The 24,410-nt window shown below is 38.4% G+C and overlaps 1 protein-coding gene across 1 annotated transcript in view; it reads left to right on the top strand.

Moving 5' to 3' along the window:
* The window catches only part of LOC137291809 (multiple PDZ domain protein-like), a 256,863-nt gene that overhangs the window by 209,777 nt on the left and 22,676 nt on the right, over positions 1 to 24,410 (top strand). The window contains exons 24-28 of the mRNA XM_067823344.1: positions 3,576 to 3,703; positions 4,308 to 4,418; positions 5,271 to 5,300; positions 9,931 to 10,032; positions 14,165 to 14,240. Of these exons, the coding sequence (XP_067679445.1) occupies positions 3,576 to 3,703; positions 4,308 to 4,418; positions 5,271 to 5,300; positions 9,931 to 10,032; positions 14,165 to 14,240 (447 nt within the window). The remainder of the gene's footprint in view (positions 1 to 3,575; positions 3,704 to 4,307; positions 4,419 to 5,270; positions 5,301 to 9,930; positions 10,033 to 14,164; positions 14,241 to 24,410) is intronic.

Genomic DNA, 24,410 nt, shown 5'->3' with positions numbered 1-24,410 from the left:
GGTGTCTTAAACTATTCCTCCATCCTGTCCTTCAATGCGGACAACATACTAGCAACAGTGTATCCCAAACCCAGGATCTTGTTTTCACTTCTATTAATCAGTCCTTTCACCAAATCAACTTCATTTTGTTCCCTTAAAGTGGAGGTAATCATGTTCCAGTCAACGAGTTTGCATGATGGAATGAAACCCTTCAATGACTAGCGTATTGCCTACTGCTATGGCACATCCCCACCAGTGATAAATGTATGTGCAGATGTGTCACACTGTCCTCCTACAGAATAGGATGGTTGTCCCCATGTAGACTTGACCTCAAGTCCCTCCATACTGAAGTACTCCCAAGGCACAAAATACATTCATGTTTACCTGTTTACCACCTTAGCGCTAAGACTATCTTAAGTCCATGTTACAGTATGGGAGTTACAGTCACCCTTGAGTTAAGATCGCTTTGTACAATGGCACCAGTGGGACAGTATATATTGCAGACATCCTGGGAACTCAAATCTGGAATAGTGTGGTTCCAGGTGAATTTTTTTTGTTAAATTTCCCATGTAAATGTCGAGAACAGAATACAGTACTCAGTGACATCTAACATAAAACTGAACATTTTCCAGCATTTAATAATAGATATGGAATCTTCCTCTGAAACAATTCTTCCAGTTTAAGGGAACACTAGACGATGAATAATTTGAATTTTAAATATTTTTTTTTAAAATTATGATGAACAGATGATATGTTTAAGTGTAAATTACATAATGTAGGATCCATCCTGTTAGATATTATTGAATTTTCTGCATCTTTGGCAATGCATTGTCTATATTTTGCATTCATTTTTCAATTGTTACGAGTGTGAGAATGAATCCCTGGACCTAGATTTTCTCTTAGAGCTAAAACAGTCATAAGTGCCAAGCATTGACTTGCGACTCTTTTGGCACCAAGAGAGCTTTGAAAGTCTTGGTTCTGGATCATACAGTAGTAGATGGATCAGATACTAAAAAATCTCAAGTCAACTAGAGAGGAAAGAGTCCTGATAGCCTTGAAGACTGAAACTCCTCACAGTTGTATCCCCCCAACATTTACTGGCCCATGGCTGTTACCTGGTATCCCTGAGTTGCGTTAGTTGTGATTCTTCATCTGAAACAGCCCAGTACAGGGTTGTTTTTGTCAATTTGGTCAAAATATAGTGGTGACAAATCAGGCCATCCTGCCCGCCATCCACCTGACTCACTTTGATGTTACTGAAACAAGCTTGAAATCCTTGTTAATACCCGACTCACCATCTCCAGTCCTGTTAGTGTCAGACTGTAGATTGTATTCAGTGAGTGTTTTCATCTGGCAGAATTATTGAAGTGATGCTTTGAGGTCTCTGCTGTGGTGCACACATGCCAGGAGAGACGTTTTGGAGGAGGATTAGATTTATAGTGTCACATATGACTTGATGTCATCAAGTATGGTTGTTCATTAAATCAACCACTGCATAGCCTGGGCCAAATTACATATATGGGGATTTTTTATTAGACCAGGTTCCAAGCAATCCATGCTTGTCATACAAGTTGACTTAAGTAGATCTGGGTCCCAACCCATAAAGCAGTATTAACATTGCAGCTTCACAATGTCGTACCTAGTGTACCATAGGCTTTCAAATGTCATAGCACTGCAAACGTTTTGTGGATGGGTACCCAGATCATGCTAGTCATACAAGGTGACTAAATAGATCAGATGGCACGGCTTGTGACCTGTCCATTCTGTGTCATCTTCCCCTGATTGTTTAGGAAGCTGCTCATCCATAACTGGTTTGTCTGGGTCAGGTCTGATTATTGACATTCTGCCGTCAAGTGCCTGGAATATTGCTGGTCGCAGTCATACACAACATACAGTACAGACAATATACTTATTAGCGGTTGTGATATTACTGGTATATTTCTGACTCCAGTATAAGAAACACCATTGACTCCCTCAGTGAATATGAGATATAATCACAGGTGTACTTGAGCATCATGAACGCGATGTCATGTAGACACTGATCAATGCTGTAGTTGTCCTATGGATGTGCTTGCCAATGACCCAGTTAATAAATCCATGATACATATATAAAACCAGCAGTTCCAGTTATCTTGATCTTCTGTAACCAGCAGCCTTGATCCATCAGTGTATCTCAACGAGCTATTGAGTCAGGAAAACTCCTCTGAAGTAAATTGCTAATTGATAACCACACCCATCATCATTTGGCCTTGATGTGAACACAATGAGAAGAGTTTGCTATCTATTGTTTAGTCATTAGGAAAAGGGGATATTCATATCTCCTTTGCTTCAATAATGTGTGCACCAAGATTAGTGTAAAGTCTTTAGTGGTGGGTTTGGTTGAAGTAAAAGTGCTGACTTTGATTATTCTAAAGAATCATGTTATATCACCGAGGTTTGGAGGACGTTTAATCAATACCTCGGCAAGAAGGCCTTGGAATGGGTTGCAGAAAGATCTTGTCACATCAGAAAATCTTACCACTGATCATGAGCACAATTTTGTACTTTATTCTCTGGGGCACAAACCCTCAAATGAGGACAGTTCCACCTTTGGTGCTGCCAGTCCCTTCAGGATTGTCCATCAACATGCTCCTGTCATCAGCATCAGTTGGAAGCATTTACAATCAGGGCACTGTCCTAAAGGATGTGGAGGCGTCTACCACTGTCGATATCTGGCATAGACCTAGCATAGACTCAGCATAGACCACAGACATCTTATTGCCAGCACACGGTTGTGCTTATGTCAGTGGGATCTTCATTCTTGAGACAACAGTGTCAGCATTTAGATAACAACATACAACGACATAGTCAATACAGAGACTACATATGTGTGCCTTGTCAATAATTAGACAGTTTAAGAAACCTCAAAACAGGTAAAAAGAAAAAAATGGTATTTGGTTTTAGCTTCTTATTGTATGTTCTAAATCTAATCAAGATGTGTCAGATTATTCAGAAGTAACCACTGTAAAATATATAAGCTTCCTACTTTATAAAGACAGTCTGTGCTCAGATTGTCATTGCCTCCATTAAGCTGTGATGGTGTCAATGAAAATTGGATGACAGTAGCTATCATTTTACAACATAGCTTACAAACACAAAACAAAAGTTTTAGTGGGAAAGGAGATTCTCCATATCTTTTGAATTTGGAAAAATATACTGAGTAATTAAAAACTGATATTTCAGGTTCTAACTTCAAAATGGTGTAGCCACCTTTACAAGAGCTTTTGTATTGAGTTTCAGTTCTGACTCATATTAACATCGTTACATTTATTTTTTTATTTATTTTGAATCACTCTTTCTTCATGTAGGTGGTCTTCCTGTCGTTAACCATTGGATTTTTCTTATCTTTTGGGATTGGTTTGCTTGTCATTCACCTCTGATATGGAATTTAACAACTTCAGGTGTCAAATGTGTTCTAACATAATATGAATGTTATGTTGGAAAGGTTTAACAAATCTACAGTTTGTGTTGTAGCAGATTCTGATGAAGCGTTGTCTGTTCTTCAGTGTGTGTGTTTAGTGTTTACATAACTATTAAATGTTGTGAGTATTTCCCAGGGGGCCGTGTGGACTTGTTTCACGTCTCAGAGGAACACACCATCACAGGAATCTTCATCAAACATGTCGTGGAGAACAGTCCTGCAGGCAGGAATGGTACTCTCAAAACAGGGGATCGCATTCTTGAGGTACGTACATACTTGCAGTCATGAGGGCTCACTGGCATATCAAGACTTATACAACATGATGCATTCCTTTGGGTGATTGTAAATGATTTACTGTTGATACTTAGTTTTTTGATTAAAACCTTGGCTTGTCAGGTTTGATTTGTCACAATGGTCAGGGGTTCAAATTTCAAATTTTTTTTGAAAGTCACTTTCCACAGGGCAAGTGACTTCAAGACTTCCAAGTATCATTCCCATCAAGGACATTACTCTGTTCCAAGGATCTCACTGTAGTCCAACTAGCTGTCTTAGAATCATCATATGAGACCCATGAAGGTCGGGGGTAGAATAGGTCTTCACCAACCCATGCTTGCCATAAAAGGCGACTGTACTTGTTGTAAGAAGCAACTAATGGGATTGGGTGGTCAGACTCGCTGATTTGGTTGACTCATGTCATCTGTTCCCATTTGCACAGATCAATGCTCATGCAGTTGATCACTTGATTGTCTTGTCCAAACTTGATCATTTACAGACCGCCGCCATATAGGTGGTATATTGTTGAGTGTGGTGTAAAAGTAAACTCACACACTCACTCACTCACTCACTCATATGAATGTTTTCTTCTCAGGTGAATGGTGTTGATGTTCGGGATGCAACACATGATGAGGCTGTGGAGATTATTCGCAATGCAACCTCTCCTGTTACATTTGTTGTCCAAAGTCTTTCAGATTCTGCTTGTGTAAGTACTCAGAGCTTTTTATATCGAACAATGTTCTCACTTCATACAGTTATTAAACTTTCATTTTTGTAACTGCAGAATTTCATTGTTTTTGATTTTAGAATCCATATGAATATTGCTGCAGGGGTGGATTTAGGCTGTAGCATTGTGGGATATAAAAGGTTGTGTCATTGCTTTCATAAATTGAAACGTCAGTGCACCAGATTTCACACTGAGTAGAGTTGGCACATTTTGTTGACCTTCCATAAGATATGTTTCAAACAAAAGACTGAAATGAACATCACTTCAGTAATTCTCATGTCATTTATAGACAGTGAAATGTATCTTGAATCCTTGCTAATCATCACAATTTTGTGAGGTATCTATGGTCAAAGTCAAACGTTCCAGTTGCTTTTTTGTTTTTTATAGACATGATCAGAATGAACATGAGCAGATGACTGCCTTTCTTAGGGTGTTCAGATACTGTTTGTAAACTTGATAAGAATCACAAATAACTTTGGCCCTTGTTCACGTAGGCTTAGGCCCACCTTCTCAAATCAGTGCTCCAATTGGCCCAGTTTTGTAAAATGCTGGATGCATCACTTCAGCTGTCATTAGACACAAAAAATCATTGTTATGGAATCTACAGAGGCCAGAATTATTATTCAATGTTTTCTCAAGATTGGTCACATGATATCATTTCTGACACAAATCCGTTTCTCATCCTGCTTTTGAAAACATTCCTACTTCTGCAGCCATTTTGTCAGTCTCGCAGAATCCAATACTGACTCTGTGAGTTTACTTCTATATAACAGATAAATTTGTCTTGATGTATATGAATGTGTGCAATAGGGCTGAAACCACCTGTTCCAGGTTGTGGAGAAAATCACTACAGCTACCAAGGTAATATCACACAGGGTGCTCCAGATAACCTACAGCCTCTATACTCTTGTACAAGTCCCTACTACTCTGTTTGAGTTGTACTTCATTTAGCTGCTAACATTTCTGTTGCATTTTAGCTTTTATCATAGGAGCATGTTTTGTCTTTAATCATTGGAATAAGTTTAACCTTTCATTATGAAGGTGAATGTCAGGCCATTATTTGGTGTACTAGTATGTGTTTTAAATTTCTGCTGTTGTGAGTGCCTCATAATGCAGGTTTCAGTGTGGGCAAAAATGACATCTACAGACTTTTTTGATGAATTAATTAATATTCAGCACCTGCCACATCTGGTCCAGTGAAGCATTAGTGAACTAGGCTGTGAAGACTATTGAAAAATATTTTTGTATATGTTGTGCCTCATTCTTCACAAGTAAGAATGTATCTGAACATGTGGAATAGATTGCATTCTGAGCATGTCCTCTGATTACTGCCTCAGTGTCTGACAGCTAGAGCATAAGTCTGGAGAGTGGAAGAATGGTACAGTTCGATCCCAGGGTCATACAGAAAGGCCAGGACAAGCAGCTAGACACATACACACGTATGTGTGTAAGTGCAGTAATCTTACTCCTCCTACCTGCTACTTTAGTGCAGCAGATAGTGAATTGTCTAAAGATCAGTTAGAGATCCATCTTCAAAGAGGGGTTTGACGCTTGTATACTTTGGTACAAAAAGGCAATCAAATTCAGGCAGGAGTTCCACCAAATGAATCTCTGGGTCTCCCGACTGAGAATCTGAACCTAGCAACAGAATGATTACCTAAGCTTTCCCAACTTCTTACATGTGTTGCATTGTATGACTATTTCAGAGAGTGTAGTGAAGTCAAGTTAATTACTCACCTAAACTCTCATCAAGTTGAGGAAGCAATTAAATGGTGGTCTTTCAATAGTTGATGACAGTAAGCTAACTCTCAAGGGCTTGTCCCCTTGTTGTTTCCGGGACAAGGGGTTCCCAATATCCCTTACTTGTTGGTGTGGCTGAGAGGGTCTTATGCCTGCAGTTGCTTCTAAAGTGGATAAACCTTTGTAGAGGAAAGACAGGTTTCATTGGTGATCTTTTCTTCTGTGTTTATTACCATACTGGTTGCTGGTCTGCCAACGGTGAAAGCACTGCAACCTTTATTAAACTTCTGTGTAGAGCAGGACTGTCAGTATGCCTGCCCTACTTTTTTTGTTATAGAAAATCAAAGCCTTATTTGTCAAACAAATATTTTAGAGGTGTTCAGTGAGGGTAGTGATGCTGTCATTTAGGGAAAGTAGTATCAGAGGAAAGTAGTGTCTGGCTCCAGTCTTTCTGCCCACCTGCTTTGTAAATCTGGAATATATAGCTCATATCTGAATACCAATTATTACTGTTTAGCAACATTTTGGGTTTTTATGCATACATGAGGGGAAACTAGAGACAGTTGATAATATTTCGCATAAAGAGGTCTAGACACAGCCGGTTCTTCATTCACTGGACTTGTAGAGGGGTATATGGGACCATATTCCACGTGCTGACTTTGCACAGAGCATAACTTTCTGTAGGAACTTGTGAAAGGGTATGTAGGACCACATTCCACACACTGACTTTATACAGAGCATTACTTTATGCAGGGACTTGTAGAATGGTATATAGAACCATATTCCACACACTGACTTCACGTAGTCACACTTTCTGTAGGGACTTGTAAAAGGGTAAATGGGACCATATTCAACACACTGACATTACACAGAGCATTACTCTCTGTAGAGACTTGTATAAGGCTTTAAGGGACCATATTCCACACATTGACTTTACAGAGAGTATTACTTTCGGTAAAAACTTTTAAAAGGGTATGGACCCATGAAGGTCCTGGGGTAGAATAGACCTTCAGCAACCCATGCTTGCCATAAAAGGCGACTATGCTTGTCGTAAGAGGCGACTAACGGGATCGGGTGGTCAGGCTCTCTGACTTGGTTGACACGTCATCGGTTCCCAAATGCACAGATCAATGCTCATGTTGTTGATCCCTGGATTGTCTGGTCCAAACTTTGCAGACCGCCGCCATATAGATCGAATATTGTTGAATGTGGCGTAAAACTAAACTCACTCACTCGTTTAAAAGGGTATGCAGGACCATATTCCACACTCTGACTTTAAACAGAGTATAACGTTCTGTTGGGATTTTTTGGAGAGTATATAGAACCATATTGTACATACTGATTTTACACAGAGCATTACTCTCTGTAGAGACTTGTAGAAGGCTGTATGAGACCATATTCCACACACTGACTTTAAACAGAGTATTACGTTCTGTTGGGATTTGTTGGAGAGTATATAGAACCATATTCTACATACAGACTTTACACAGAGCATTTTTCTCAGTAGGGACTTGTAGAAGGCTGTATGGGACCATACTGCACATACTTATATTGATTTCATGTAGACTTGTGAAAGGGCATTTTGGACCTCATTGTATATGCATTGTATTAACAGCTACCCAGTGCTACTTTCATTAAGGAATAGTGTAAAGGAACATGTTAATAGACTATTAATGACTTTTGAAAGCATAATTTGAGTGCATGAACATCTTAGCTAGTGAATAACATAAATCTGTATCAATTCTCATCCACATAATGAGAATGTGGCATGCAATTTGAACATAATATTTCATATGTTGTACTCTGGTAAAAGATAGTCTTTTGAATTCTTGAAAATGTCATTACGTCCTCGTCCTTCAACAGTCATATATCATGTCATGCTTCGCATTTCGTCTCTCAGACTATGTAGTGTGATAAAGGAAAATGTTCATTCAAAGGACATCAAAGTTCTTATTCATGTAAGAATATGGTTTCAAAAAATCTCATTTTTATGAAAATGTCCCCGTGAGATAACCTTATGCCTTTATTCACCATGGTAAAATGTTCATGTATGGTGTTGTTGGTTTTGGGTGGTTTGATGCTAGTAAGAGAATGGTCCATGTTAGACTGCACAGCTTGGTGATCAGGGGATATATGTTGATCAAGCATTTGCTAACATCCATTTCTTCATATATCATATTTTGCAGTTTTATCTTTAATGCTTTGACGAAAGTTTTTCTCATTTTCTTGTACTAATAGACCTTTTGAGCTGTTCAATATTGTAGATGGATTTTAACACTGATACATAATGATACTAATATTACAGTCTCGAACAAACTATTCATTGTCAATTCACACGTTTTAATGCATGATGTGTTTTACAGCAACAAAATCTACAAGGCAGACAAGCCTCTAACTCATTTCTTTAGTTTAAGATCATATCAGCTATATAGTGTCACTGAGTGTGACTCCCAAATATATAAAGCAACACTCACGTCTTGTATGTAAGGTGGGATGGGCAGATACTACAGGTAGTGCAGGGCATGCTTACTGTTTGGGCAAACACCTGGTGTCATCACTGATTTTCAATGATCCATTTAAATAATCTGGAATATTGCTAAAACTGGTGTAAAACAATACTCACTTTTGCACTGGAAGAAGTGAAGGTAGTCAGTTAACATTGTCAGTGTTAGCTATTTGTTGGAGGAAAACTTGAAGTGATCTATGATGGACACACCTTCATGACACCTTCTGTAGTGAGTGACTTTTGTTTTATGCTGATTTCAGCAATATTTCAGCATTATCATGGTGAAAGACACCAGAAATGGGCTTTACACATTGTACTCATGTGGGGAACTGAACTCAAGTCTTGGGCGTGATGAGCAACAGTTTTAACTACTAGGCTACCCCACCTTGCACTAGTCTGTTATGATTAATCACAGGAAGAAGAATATGAACACTGTGACTCAAACTTACTAAAATAAACATACCAAGCTCAAACATAACTCCCTGTAAGATTTTATTTACAGGCAGTTGATTTGGCCATCAAAATCCCAGCATGATGAAATCTGTAGTTTCCAAATGTCTTACACATCATCTGAATGGTAAAAGCATAAAAGTCAGTAATTGACCTTCTGTCAATCCCCGTCTGACATTTGGGGAAATTTAGCCAATTTGCTGGAATGATACAACTGCAATGACCTGTCAACATGTGTGCTGATAGGCAGCTCACTTCCCCAGTCACTGGTGCCAGTCCTGGGCAAGATTTTCTCCCAGTTATGATCAATGCAACAAAACTAATAGCCTTGTCTATGATATGACATGGAAAGCTTCAGTGACAGTCACTGTGGAAGAAATGATTAGGGCAGGGGAAAGAATTATTAGGATTGTTTGCATGTTTCTTGTTATAGACGTTTCGGAGCCAAAATTTGAGTTTGCAAGGGCGTTGACTCTGTGAACATGAAAAGCATGTGCCCGACAATACATTCATGCAGAAAGATTAAAAAAGCAATTGCTATGGTTGGATGGTTAAGAAAATGTGGAATCATGATAGATTTATGAAAATATGAATAGACATAATCATTTTGAATGAGCTAGTTACTAACAGTGTTTTGATGTTAATGTAGACTTTTCATGTTTTTAAAGTAAATAACATCAGGTTTTGTAAAGGACTTTCATTGTTTTTTATGGCAAATCACATTTTGGAGACCACCAGTGGTGTTAAACTCACTTGAGTCAGGCTATGTTTTGAGTGTGTCTCTTTTGATTGTAGCCAGGTGATCTGGAGGCAGCGGAACTAAAATCTGTACAATCATTTGAAGAAGCCTCTGCACAGTCCACAGCACCTCTACAGGCAAAACCCAAAGACAGACTGGTGAGTTGACAAATTGGGAAAATGGTTGGTGGGGAGCATTGAATGAAGGGTGGAGATGGAATGGTAAAGACTGTGTGAGGAAGAGTATTGAGAGTTAGACACAGAAAACAGTGAGCGAGGACTATAGAGTGAGTATGGTTTTACGTCGCTTTCTGCAATATTCCAGCAATGTCACGATGGGGGGCACTGGAAAGGGGCTTCACACTGTGTACTCATGATGGGAAAGGAGGATTGAGGATTGGGCATGAACTGAACCCATGTGTGAAGAGAAGGGTTGATGGTTTAGTGTCTGAAAGAAGAAATCAGGTGTTAAGTTTGGGATAAGGAACATATCATGAGGCTGGAAAGGTGAATATGCCTGAAAACACTGGTTAAGGGCAAATGATGAGGATGGATAAACAAGATAGGTGCAGAAGTAGAAGAGGGATGGTGCAAGAATCAGCTTTTCGCATAGCACTGGACTTATATAGTCACAACAATGCATATAAATGTTCATATGGTTCAGATATTTGGATATTGATTAAAATATTTTGCACTGAAAAGGGCAAATGGATTTTAGTGTCACACTTAATTTTAACAAGAATGTTTGTACAGAATATTTTTGTTAGGTTGAAGGGGGGTGTACTAGTTGAACTCACGGTTATTAATGTTGGACAGCAGCAGTGAAGGAGAGTAAGCCTGTAAGAATATCTTATTGACATTTCCTGGAAGAATATACTTGAAAGCAAATAGTTCCCCTTCAAGACTGGGGCCAGGCTAAATGTGGACATGTATTGCCAGAAACTAGCCCAGAGGATGTCTTGCATGAAGATACAAACACTCCACATCTCAACTACAACTAGGAAACTGCCCTGACCTTTATAAGCTCACAGTCTTGGGGGGTCACCTTGGATCTGATATACCAGTAGAAAACTGCCCTGACCTTTATAAGCTCACAGTCTTGGTGGGTGACCTTAGATCTGATATACCAGTAGAAAACTGCCCTGACCTTTATAAGCTCACAGTCTTGGTGGGTGACCTTAGATCTGATATACCAGTAGAAAACTGCCCTGACCTTTATAAGCTCACAGTCTTGGTGGGTGACCTTAGATCTGATATACCAGTAGAAAACTGCCCTGACCTTTATAAGCTCACAGACTTGGCGGTTGACCTTAGGTCTCCTATACCAGAAGAAAACTGCCCTGACCTTTATAAGCTCACAGTCTTGGTGGGTGACCTTAGATCTGATATACCAGTAGAAAACTGCCCTGACCTTTGTAAGCCCACAGACTTGGTGGGTGACCTTAGATCTCCTATACCAGAAGAAAACTGCCCTGGCCTTTGTAAGCTCACAGACTTAGTGGGGTGGTCTTAGATGTCATATGCCAGTAGAAAACTGCCCTGACCTTTGTAAGCCAACAAAAATGGTTGGGTGACCTTAGATCTGATATACCAGAAGAAAACTGCCCTGGCCTTTGTAAGCCAACCGAAATGGTTGGGTGACCTTAGATCTGATATACCAGTAGAAAACTGCCCTGGCCTTTGTAAGCCAACCGAAATGGTTGGGTGACCTTAGATCTGATATACCAGTAGAAAACCGCCCTGGCCTTTGTAAGCCAACAGAAATGGTTAGGTGACCTTAGATCTGATATACCAGTAGAAAACTGCCCGGCCTTTATAAGCCAACAGAAATGGTTGGGTGACCTTAGATCTGATATACCAGTAGAAAACTGTCCTGGCCTTTGTAAGCCAACAGAAATGATGGGTTGCCTTATCTCTCACACAGACCCTGAAATAAATGTCAAAGGAAATCCCTGCCTATCATAATGTAGCAAGTCTAGATTTCAATTTCATCCAAACACACCCACCAGATTTATACCTGTCATGTTTTATATACAATTCAGATACAGATCTATTCCAAATAGTTTCATTTCAGAGATAAATGTAAGCACATGATGGTCTGGTTTGTAATTGGACACAAGTACGGGACACCAGTACAGGGCCTGAATCTCCTCACCTGAAATTTGTATTGATATCCAATCGATTTATTTATTTTCTCCTTCACTTTCAAGTTCTACTCTGAAATTGAGTGTAGTGTTAGTTTATGTGAAATATGATGGAAAATCCTCAGATTTTGTGACAGTTTTCTATCAATTTGTTGCTTGGTCCTGTTAGAAATGTGGCTTGATCATGAAGAACTCCATCAAGATCATTGTGTCCTGCTTTGATCTACTTTTAATCTGGCAAGTTTTCTTGAAACTTCAGTCCTTTTGATCAGGTGTTTTCAGTTTTAACTAATACTTTCTTCAAACAACATTTGACGGATCTGCTTCAAAGACAGGAGCAGAAGTGGCAGATCGATACCGACTGTCAGAAGTACAAGTATGAAAACTTTCAAGGAGTGTTGGAATATTTCAGAAATGTTTATTTAGAATCTGTTCAATATGATCAAAATTGGTCATGTGAGGTGAACCTTTTTTAAGCATTATATCATCGAAATTGATTGGATGGATTGGAGTTAATGTCACTGTCATGTGTAAGCGAGATACTGAGTGAGTGAGTTTATTCAGTTTGATCAAGACAGATATTTTGAGAGCTGTTTTTGAAACAGATATTACTCTGTGTTCTTCTTTTAAACATCTGGTGATCAGGGCCTTAGATTTTCAAAGCTCTCTTAACGCTAAGATAGTCATAAGTCAGTGTTAATGTGTGGCACTTACGACTATCCTAGCGCTAAGAGAGCTTAATAAATCTAGGCCCTGTTGTCCAAGATGGAATAGGATATATGGTTATTTCTTGTCCAAGATAGCAGGGGATACTATAAATGTTGTCGCATATATAGTTGTTTCAAGAATTGACATGTGTAGCATATAAGAATATTGCGATATGCAGAAAGATAACAGTAGTTAAACAGGTAACTATTTCTGCTTGAGTGAAATGTGTTCCACGTGTAGTCTGTGTATTTATTTATTTTTCATTTATGTATATTTATATAGTGCCAATATCCAGATCCCCTTCTCAAAGGCGCTTTGCTTTCCCCTCGATAATGGGATGTCAGTCTCAAATGGTTGCTGTACCTGCAACAAGGTGTTTTCATGTATTCGTGTGGCCATTATCTGGTCAGATACCCATAGATTCGTGGGTTCTTTAAAGTGCACAAGGTTGTGTTCCTTTACTCTTGGCGTTGTGACAATACGGAAAGAGTCTGCGCACAAAGATGACTCCAAGGTGTTTACACCCGGTTACAGGTCGGCTTGATCCAGACACCTCAACCTCACTGGATCACTATCCTGATGCTTTAACCAGCTCGCCCACCATGCCCCCATGTGTACTGAAAAGCACAAGTGAGGGAAATGAAATGTTCCATGATTTTGTCTAATAATGGACGTCACAACAACGAGTTTGGGATAGTTTATCCAGGAAGATATTTAAGCTTGTAGAAATGCTAACAGTAGTGTGGAGGTGTCAGAAAGGAAACAAGTAAAACTATTTTCTGGGTTGTTTACCTCTTAATACCCCTGAATATACTACTCAAAATAAGTTAAGGACTGTCCACTGTTTTCACAGTACTATAGTTAAAGTGCCATGTCTTAATAGTGATATAATAATGGAATTGTCCTTAACTTCTTTTGAGAAGTAAGCAATGTAAGATAGTTTTACTGTCTGGAGGTGGGAACAGTAGATAATATAAGATACTTAGCCAAATTCTTATGTTGAATTACACTATGAAGAAAGCTGAATTTTATTGCTGCAATTGTAGTTGAGCAGCCTCAGACTTTGAGTTGTTGATGTTTATATTTCAAGACAGGATTTGTTCATCAGAGTGTTTGTCCGGGGATAAGGGACTGTGTACAACTAGCCTCACACCAAAGTATTGTCTCCCAGAACGGTATTACTTTCCTCACTGCTAATATCCATTATTGTCACACTGACAGGACTTGATTCAATAACTACAACCTGATTTAGTTTTCACCTAGCTAGTTGCCAAACCTTTTTACACATAGGAAAACTCATTTCTGTCTCCTGTCCTTCCTAAGTGTGCTGTAAGCCATGCAGTGATGTCTCTTTTTGTAATTTTCTGTTTGTAATGGGCAATTGAAGCACATTTATTCGACAATTTAGTTGCAATTGATGATTTTGCTGCTCTTTTCAGACACACTTACGGTCGGAGTCCAGGGGAGAGTCCGTGAGTGACAGCGAGTCTGAAGACGAGTTTGGCTACACAACAAGTAGGTAGAGATTATGGTGTTAGATGGTCCTGGGCTTTGTTCCTCAAACTAATAGCTGGGCTACGATTGTCGTAAGTCAGTGTTAAAGTATGGGAGTTACGATAACCTTAGGTCTGTGATTGCTTGGAGGGATGGGGCCCTGGAAATGATTTGATGTTCCTATGACATGCATTGTTTTCTCTCATGTGACATTCCTTGTGACATCCTTCATTACATTCTTATGACAATACATATGACAATGCTGACAAAGGAATATTACATCTGATCTGACAACTTCGAGAATCGAGAATGAGAAGCTGATATTCTCCTGAAACAGATTTGATAGGTTGTGAAAGGCCAACTAGGCATATAACCATTCAAATGGTACATTAATATTAATGAAAACACAAGGTACATGTAACAAAGGTCAGCACGACTTCCGCTACGTACACCGCATCCAACTTATACAAGTACCATAAAAATTATTTGTTTAAACAAAGTTCCAAAGATATTTACTTATGATAAAATCAAGATATAAAGAATGTCTCCATGGCAACAGTTACAATATGTAACAGTTTTGTATGATACTCCTTGGAATCCTGCAGCTGCTGGTATTTTGTCTGACTTGGCTAAGTTGTCATTAGATAGTTTTAAAAACAAATATCTGCCACTAACGTTTCTAATCAAAAAAGCAAAATGATTTTTATCATATTATATTTTAGAATAAAACTAACCAAGGGTCAGCTGATGTTCAGTTGATAAAAATTTGTGCTTGTAATTTTTGTATAAAAACCTGTGCTGTAGATGCATTTGAGCACGGGCTTTTTGATTGATTATTCTGTTGATGTCAGTCCGACGTGAAGAAAGTCTTTTGAAATGATTAAATTACAAAAGAAAATTGAAGTGATTTAAAAGCTTTTCATTATTCAACAACCTTCTTTATTACATTTGGTAAAGTGTAAAGAATTATCACTCAAAATCTTAAAGAGGTACCAAGATCTCAATTTATTATTAATGAAAGCTGTTTTCTTTCTTAAAGGAGAAATAGTCATACGAAGAACAAAATGTAGCAATAAACATCAGACCATGCTTTCATCTTAGTCTGATGATGACTTGCATATTGTTTTCGGTCCCATTTCTGCTTGTTTCATTGTAAATGTCTATGTGCATAATATATGCAGACATACAATAACAAATTTTTATGAACACTGCTTTTGCATGTAACCTTTAATTGATTATGTGGTTGTCATGGGAACAACATTGATAGTTTTGTTTTTTATCTGTATTTTCTAAGGTGTAATTTATGTTACATTTTTTTAAAAACTTTCTTTAACCCTTGCAGACTGTCACATGAGATGATAAACTTGATGATGTTTCATTCTCTGTTTTCTTTATCAGTTTCTAGCTTTGTTCAAATTGCTTTTTAAAAAGCAGTATACACTAGCTTAAAACTTTTGAACCTTTTGGTTCCATTTTAGTTTTCTGTTGTGATTTCATGGTTGTTCAGATGACTTTGTAACATCTTACACTAGGCAGTAGAGAGAGCTTCAGAGCGTTTTGGTGTCATGGTTTGTTCGGTGTCATGGTTTTTTCAGTGTCAAGGTTTGTTCAAATGACTTTATAAACATCTTAGTCCTGGCTGTAGAGAGAGCTTCAGAGGGTTTCTGTGTCATGGTTTGCTCAGATGGCTATATAACAACCTTGGCCAGGTTGTAGAGAGAGCTTCAGAGCGTTTATGTGTCATGGTTTTCTCAGATGGCTATATATCAACCTTGGCCAGGTTGTAGAGTGAGCTTCAGCACATTTTGGTTCAGCTTTGGTTTTCTTCAGTAATGTCATGGTTTTCTCAGATAGCTTCAAGACAGGCATATAGTTGTGTTCAACATTGCACAGGTGCCGCTGTCCCTGTCTTAGAAAGTGCAACATGACCTTTAACCTTTGCCAAGACACTAACTGAGGGAATGATGTATAGACAACTGTATAAATCTCTGAACAGGAGGTATATCTACAGGAGGTTTAATGGAGTGGACTTAAGTCATTTGTGAAGTGACAAGCTGACTGGTTGATGGAAAATCAATAGTGATAGGAATGCCCTCGTTATAACCCTATCAGAGATTATATGTTTAATGTAAGTACATTTGGTACTTGGCCAGGAGGGACAAGAAGACAAGAACACTTTCATAGTCATAGTGTGTAGACTGAATGTCTCCTGTTAGATCATTACCAGCTTCTGAAGCAGGTGAAGAAAATTAAATATCTTGGGGGAACTTCCTCAATATAAGACCAGAGCTGTTCATTTTATGCTGTAGGCAGTGATTCAGCTGCATTGGCATATTAGGCATTCAGATGCACTTGAACATTTTATCTTCACATAGTTAAAACAGCAGGGGGTTGTCAATTCTTGTTGAAAGTAGGGTCTCATTGAAAATACCATGAGTCTCTCGGATACTGATTGGTGTCCAGTATATATTCACAGATACACCTAAAGAACCCTTAAAATGACACAGTTGTTTCTTCCTGGCATTTCTTTGTCTGTACTTCTCACAGGTATAATGGGTTAACAAAGTCCGTGAAAGATAAAATCACTTCAGATAGCTATAAAAGAGGTTTTGATGTTTTTAGGGATTTTGAATGCCCCTTTTCATGACTGTTACCACACATTTGATATGGTTTCCTAACCCCCTCAATGCATTACGTTCTGAAATAACGTATAAATCAGGATTAGATATTAAAGATCTGGTTCTGTGATTATCATTGAATGTGTCGACATCCATCCTGCACTGATTGCTTTCCCAAGACTGCTGATCTTCTTCCTACTTTTGGCTTTTCTTTCAAATTTAAATTATTCAACCTTTTCATGGAAATGTGGCTAAAGATACATTGACCTGAACTTAATGCTAATGCACTATTCAAGAAATGGGTCAAGTCTTTAAAAATGTTGTCTACCCAAATGTCATTGGGAGATGAATGAATTGTTTTCATTCGGTTAAACTTTGGAGCAACTATTAAGTTGTCAATCAGATGAGGTAACTGACCAATCAGTAAAGGTTACTGTACTTCAGCTTTAGGCAGTAGTCATTTTAAACACAAGAAAATATCAGCTTAGCTTGCTCCTGGGTGGCATTGAGGTCTGATACTTACGTCTGAAATTCTATATATAACACATCCTCAGGCTCCCAATTTGGGAATTCAGTTCAGAAAGATCTTTAGTCTTTTTTAGGATTTGGGAACTGCATCAGGCCTTACTTTCTGAATGTTGTAAGGGACATTTTTGACTCCTTGTGTATCTTTTGGGTTAGAATGCACCTCTAGTTTGCCAAAACTGATTAATTTATCCAACTGTTTCTCAGGGAACCATTGTTTCTTCTGACATGCTTGTTTGTCTGACTTTTGTTGTTCATCTCATCTGTTGCCTTCTCTGACGTCATATGAACGTGGTTTTCATACTGCCTCTGTTGATTAACTACTAAATTAGTGGGTGTGCAAAGTTATGTGCATTCATATAAAAGTCACCTGATTCACGTCATGCCATATTGTGTACCCCTTCACCCAGAATCTTCATCAGTCTCGTCAGTTGTGTCTGCCCTCATATAATGATTGTTTTAGGGTAATACGATATAGATATTTCATGTTTTCACTATTGAATTTCATTATAATTATTTACCAAATACTTTTTTAGTTTATTTAGGTATGAATTGAAACTGTATAAAGTGTATGAATTCGGATTTCAAATTCTTTTCTTTACTGACTTTGTGCCCCTATTCATCATACTTCTGGTTTCAAACAACCCAGATTTACATGATTTTGAATTTTGGGTCAATCAACTCCCTTCATCCTATTTTTGTTGAATATGTTACACAGTATGACCCTCAGGTGGACATTTAAAGCTTTCATCCCTCATCAAACATGGCTCTACTGAAACCTTGTTGAAACGCTGAAAGAGAATTCAGGTTTGGAGATTATCAAGTACTTCTTGATTATGTTATTCAGATTCCAGTTTGAGCCAAACCTGCAGCAGAAGCCGCCTATGGTTATGAATATGCCATAATATGCCCAATGGAAAGGTCAGGGTTTTATAAGGAAATCCAGCATAGACTGGATAGTGTGATGGAGATCTCTCATTATGAAAATGATTATGACAACATGCTATAATTACTGGCTATTTTATAATGGTTTGGTTGGATGTCTCATGGCAGTATTCTCTCTTGCATTCATTAAGCTCAACATCAAATTGGTCTTTGCAATCTGGTCGGAGATCGGACAGACCCTTGCTCCCAAGCCAGTCTCGTGAAGGAGCGGGCATATTGATCTTAAGCTGAAATTTACGACTCGACTGGTCTATTGACAAGGGCTGGAGGGAGGGAGACAGCAATTCCTATATTTACTAATATCACAATGTCACTGTGAACTTCACAACATATGGAAGGAGTACCAGGATTTTTCCGACGGGAAAAAAAAGATTTTGTCTTGTTGTTATTGATTAAGCAACAGGATGTTTGGTGTCGATGCCATGGGTCCACCAAGATGAATATTCACAGATGTTGACTGGCAGAAATTCATGATAGTACCAGGCTTGCATGATTACTTTTGAAGCAGCTGGATTGTGACGAACTGTATACAGGTTTGAAATGAACGTCTTAGTGGACATTCAGGCCGGGGGTAAGTTGAGGATGATTTTCCTTCAAATCATTGTCACTCCATACCTGACTCAATCTGTACACTGCTTTGATCAATGTGTCACTGATGAGATAAACTTGGGGTTTCAACATGACGAGGAAGTGGAAAATTGGATTGGTTATGTAAGGAGGATTTTAGAAATCAATACAATTTTGAATAAGGTTATACAGAAGGTTGCCATTGACAGCATACTAAATGGTTAACTTTTATTCAATATTTCATAAATTGTGGCTTTTATGACATATAATAATACAAATGTTATACTAAATTATGTGTTGTGGTAATAGGGGATAATGTTTGGCCTTGAGTATGAATATTGGATGTTTTTCTTAAATGTCAGATGGGTATTGGGTTGGGTTATGATTAGATTAACTGGTTTGAGTTGGGTTTTTTTTCATGATTTTATGGCAAGCTATTTGTGTATTAGATTTGTTCCTTCAGCTGAGATGCATGATGCAGAACTCAGGATAAGTGGTTTGATTTATGATTAGTCGGTTTGATCTGTTATCAGTCTTTAGAGGATGGAGTTGAAAGGTTACTGTCGGGTCTTCAAAGAGTGATATAATTAACTATGTGGATGGATGTTTTGGAGAGTGATGTTACAGAAAACCTGTCCAGGGATTTTGATGTTATTTTAAGATTTGCAGGTAACTGAACAGTTTACATTAGATACCTATATGTCTTGGTGTACAGGGTTAAAGTTGAGGATAATAAATGAATTGTATGTGATTCTGGATGCTTAACCTGACAATTTGTTTTGTGCAGATTTTCACAGTGTTCATAGCTGTATTCAAGTTGAACCTCTGTACAAAACGATGTTGTTTTTTTTTTCTGAAATATGACCAGTTGGATGACTGCTGGATGGTCGACCCCGGTTGTTTTGGTATGTCATGTAGAGCTGACAGGTGTCCAGAACCAATGGCACATGTTTCGCGTGAATTCCATTTTAGGATAGGTCTGTAATGGTAGCCACAAGAAAGAGCGAGTAAGTATGGTTTTAAGCTGCTTGTAGCAATATCATGGAGGTGGACACAAGAAATGAGCTTCACACATTTTACCCATATTGGGAATCAAACCTGGATCTTTGGCATGACGTGCCAACACTACTAGGATACCCCACTTGACCGTTCGTTGGATAAGATGGCCATCGTGACCATGTTGATGGCATGTCTTCATACCCAGTCTGTTTCTTGAGAGAATCTGTGAAATAAAAATATCTTTGTCATGAATCCCTTTCACTCAGCCACTTAGACAATTCTAGAACAGAGTGAACAGTACAGAAAAGAAGATTATATCATTCATTCGGGTATTTCTTGTAGGTGATTTTGAAACAAAAGCTGATGAATATTTCAGTGTATATCAGATATGACCTTTTCACCAGAGACTTGGGGTTAGTCTTACGACACAATGAGGGGAAGTGGATTAGGGTAGTGGTTAAGGCTTTTGCTTGTCACACCGAAGACCCGGGCTCAACTTCCCACATGGGTACAAAGTGTGAAGCCCATTTCTGGTTTCCCCCACCATGATGTTGCTAGAATATTGCTAAATGCAGCATAAACCGAACTCACCTAATCACTACAACACAACTGTGCCACTGTGAGGAATTTACTTGATATCTTTTCGCATAAACCTATGATATTTGATGACAGCTTTGTGAATGTGCTTAATGCAAAAGCATTGACATTATCAACAAGCGTGGGGTTGTCAGTGACATTGTAGTGTTCGGTAAGAATGTCTGCCCCAACACCGTCATTTGTCCTCCTGGTGCAGTACGTGGAGAGCAGTCCACAGGGTGCCTGGCTGTATTCAATATAGCTTATTACTGTGCATATTGACCCTGATTAATCCCATGTGGCCTCCATGTGTCCCTTGATAACAGTCAGACACTGGTGCTGATCATTTGGACTGTCACTAATGTTGAATAGTCTTTGTGTGAGTGTAATTCTCCAATCTGCAGCTATTTGAAGCTAGTTCCACATCCCATTTTCCCATTTCTAGTTATACATATGTATTGCACATTGAGACAGGGGGCTAGCATCCAATACTAATGACAATAAATTAGCACCAAAATCTGTTGTGACTTTAAGTGAAATGTCATTGAATTGAAATTCAGTAACTTGACACACTGCATATTACTAATGTGTTTATCCATCAGTCTTTAAACAATATATAGATATGTATCAAGTTATTGATGTTTGGTGAAACTTGAGAGCATGCATTTCAGTAGGCACATGTAGTCTACCTAATTTTGTCAGTTCTTAAGTTGCCTCCCTTGGCCATTCCAGGATTCACAGATTGTAGTTTTAATCTAAGATTTGCCTTGTTTGTGGACAATGCTTTGTCAGTGTTACTGCTTATGGGTGTCTGATATACAGGCCTCCTCAGTCATTTGAAAGGGGATCTCCGTGTACTTTCTTCTAGGATTGCATTGCTGTTAGTGTGTTAGACTTTCACATACATTTGAGATAGGAAACTTGACTTCATTTGTGGACCGGGACATACTAACAGTGTAACTGATCAAAACTCAGGTGTTCTTTTGAAAACTGATTTTTATAATTGAATACATAGAGTTTCAGAATTATTTGGAAGGATTGACCATATTGTTTCTGTGAAATCAAAGTTTGGTATTTCTGAAGTGCTGATTGTCAAACCCAGCTCAACCCCTGTCCATTAGAACCTGATGCAGTGTATCCCATCATGCCTCAGGCAACATGGATACAACATGTAAATGAGAATTAGTCATCAGTCAGTGCTCGAGGCCACTGTCATTACATCTTGACTGTTACTCTGTGAAGTGTATACATACTGACATCCAGAATCTCTCATCGGTTGTATGGATAGAACATATGTATCTACTTTCTTTCTAGATGATATATGAGTGAGTGAATAAGTTTAGCTTTACGGAGCATTCAGCAATAATATTCCAGCTACCTGGGGATGGTTTGTAAATAATGGAATCTGGACCAGATGATCCAGTGATTAACAGCATTTGCATCAATCTATGCATTTGGGTTACAGTGATGTGTCAACTAAGTCAGTGAGTCTGACCACTAGATCCCTTTAGTACCCTCTTACAATAGACATGGGTTCCTGAAGATCATATCTACCCTGGATCTTCATGGCTATTGTGTTGTTGTAAGATGTGTATATATTTTTTTAGTAGATTATATATGATGTTTACATGGAATTCAGACATTATTGAAAAGTTTATGTTTAGGTACCTGAAACATTAACTTCCAATCACACATCCAATCATGCTTCCACTAACATCACTGTCTTCACTATATGGTGTATGAGCAATCGTATTTGGGGACTTACATTTTGAGTGTATGTATCTCAATGCCATCAAATCCGTGAATACATGTTTTATGAAGAAAGTCATAATTTGGGCTGAAACCCATTCCTCTCAATGATAATGCCAGTGACAATGTGTCAGTATTTAAAAAGTTGGTTAGATCAAAGATGTCAGTTTCATTTTACACTACAGTACATTTTGCTTGGTTCAGTTGTACTGTTGGTGACCCATGAAGGTCTGGGGTAGAACAGGCCCATGCTTGCCAAAAAAGAGAGATAATGGGATCAGGTGGACAGGCTCTCTGATTTGACTGACACATGTCATCGGTTCCCAATTGCACAGATAGATGCTCATGCTGTTGATCACTGGATTGTCTGGTCCAGACTTGATTATTTATAGGCCGCCACCATATAGCTGGAATACTGCTGAGTGCAGAGTAAAACTAAACTCACTCACTCACTGTTGGTTTTAGGGGTTACATGAATGGCACATGACTAGAGAATCCATCACAGACTGGGTTATGTAGTGTATGTTTTAACCACTGTTTTGTGGTACGTGCCAAGTTGAGTCTTTTCTGTGAGATGGTTGAGACCAGCGATTCTCTGACTTTGACATAGTATTTGCACTGAATGCACTGTTTACTCAGCTTATTCAAAATTCCTTGCTGGCAAATTGTTATCTTATAAAAGCTCTTTAAGTGCCTCTTCATTGTTGAGTCAGCCTTTCCTGCATGAAGATTTTCAAATAATTTTTGACAAGAAACAGCTTGCTTTGCTTTTCTTTGACCAATCTGCCATGTCAGCCCAAAACCATCTGCCAATAACACACACTGTAAAACGAGCGAGTAACTTTACAGTCAGCCTCCCATTTCATAAAGCGATCGTGATGGTAATGTGATCGTAACTTCAAAACTTTAACATTGTCTCACTATCTTCATGGCGCTGGGATAACTTAGTGGAATGAGGCTCTAGGCCCTTTTTCACAACCCTATTGCAGTACTTCGACTGTCGTAAGCCTGTGTTACATCACTGAAGTTGCAATAGTTATGGTGCCTGATACACCTGGTACAGCTGTGATATTTTGCTTGTGGGCAAGTCATCTTGTGGTTTTTAATTCCCAAGTTAATGCAGCAGTAGCACCAAAATCTCCTCCTTAGTTTGAATCCAAGATTTATTGTGAGTGAGTGAGTTTAACTTACACCACTTTTTGCAATAATAGTGCAATCATCATTGCAAGGGAGACCAGAAATGATTTTCACACATTATACAGATTTGTTTTTAGTGAGTTGTTACGACTGTTGTTTTCAAGTAATTAAAATTTAAAATAAACACACCAATATAACAAACTGCTGTGGTCCAGACACATTGCTGTATATTTTAGCTGAAACGAAATATATCAAACCTAAATTACTGGTCCCTTTGGATTTGTTTTACACTAGTTTACTGTATTTCAGTACAGTGTGCATCTAGTGCAGTTCAACAAATTGGAGAGTTTGCCGAATTTGCAATCGCTCTCTGATAGACATGCATGAAAAGTGCATAAATAGACATAAATAGACTTGAGATATCTTGATTATGGAAAGTCTTTTCTTGATTTTATTCACAAATAAATAATCTGTTCTTTAGTAACACGTCTCTGACTAAGCCAGCAAAGCAGTGTGACAGTGCCCATGAACCAAAGCCAAGAACAAGAAATGTGTTTTTCTTATTTGTCCGGTAAAAACACAAGATGATTAACATGTTACATCTTCTACGTCAGTGCGTTATTCCATAGTGTTCCGACAAGATGTAGGTCTGTGGTGCAAGTGGCGAAATGTTGGCCTAATTACTGACCTTGCTCTTTTTACCACTTCTATCAATCAGCAAATGGTGAGTTTGCATGACAAGACTCAAACATAAACTCAATCTTTAAAGCTCCAAGAAAACCAAAGGATTGTGCTATCTGACTAGTTTATTGAAATAACCAAATATCTACTGACAACAACCAATGCAATACAGAATTTTCCATTTTAGCCCTTGGAAGTATTCGATAATTTTGTTTATGCATTGCTGATGAAGGAAGTCATTTATGGTTTGATGAGATCGGTAGAAGGTGTACAGTGTGTTCATGCTTGTGGGCAATGAGACCCATACACAACACTTCATTAGATTCAACTTTGTCGCAACTTCAAAATTGGAAGATTTGGCAGACCCTCGATGCAAATATTAACTCATCATTAA

Source organism: Haliotis asinina, chromosome 7, assembly GCF_037392515.1.
Source record: "Haliotis asinina isolate JCU_RB_2024 chromosome 7, JCU_Hal_asi_v2, whole genome shotgun sequence".
Classification (NCBI taxonomy): Eukaryota; Metazoa; Mollusca; class Gastropoda; order Lepetellida; family Haliotidae; genus Haliotis; species Haliotis asinina.
Note: the sequence above shows the minus strand (reverse complement) of the source record. Positions and strands in the feature narration are given on the sequence as shown.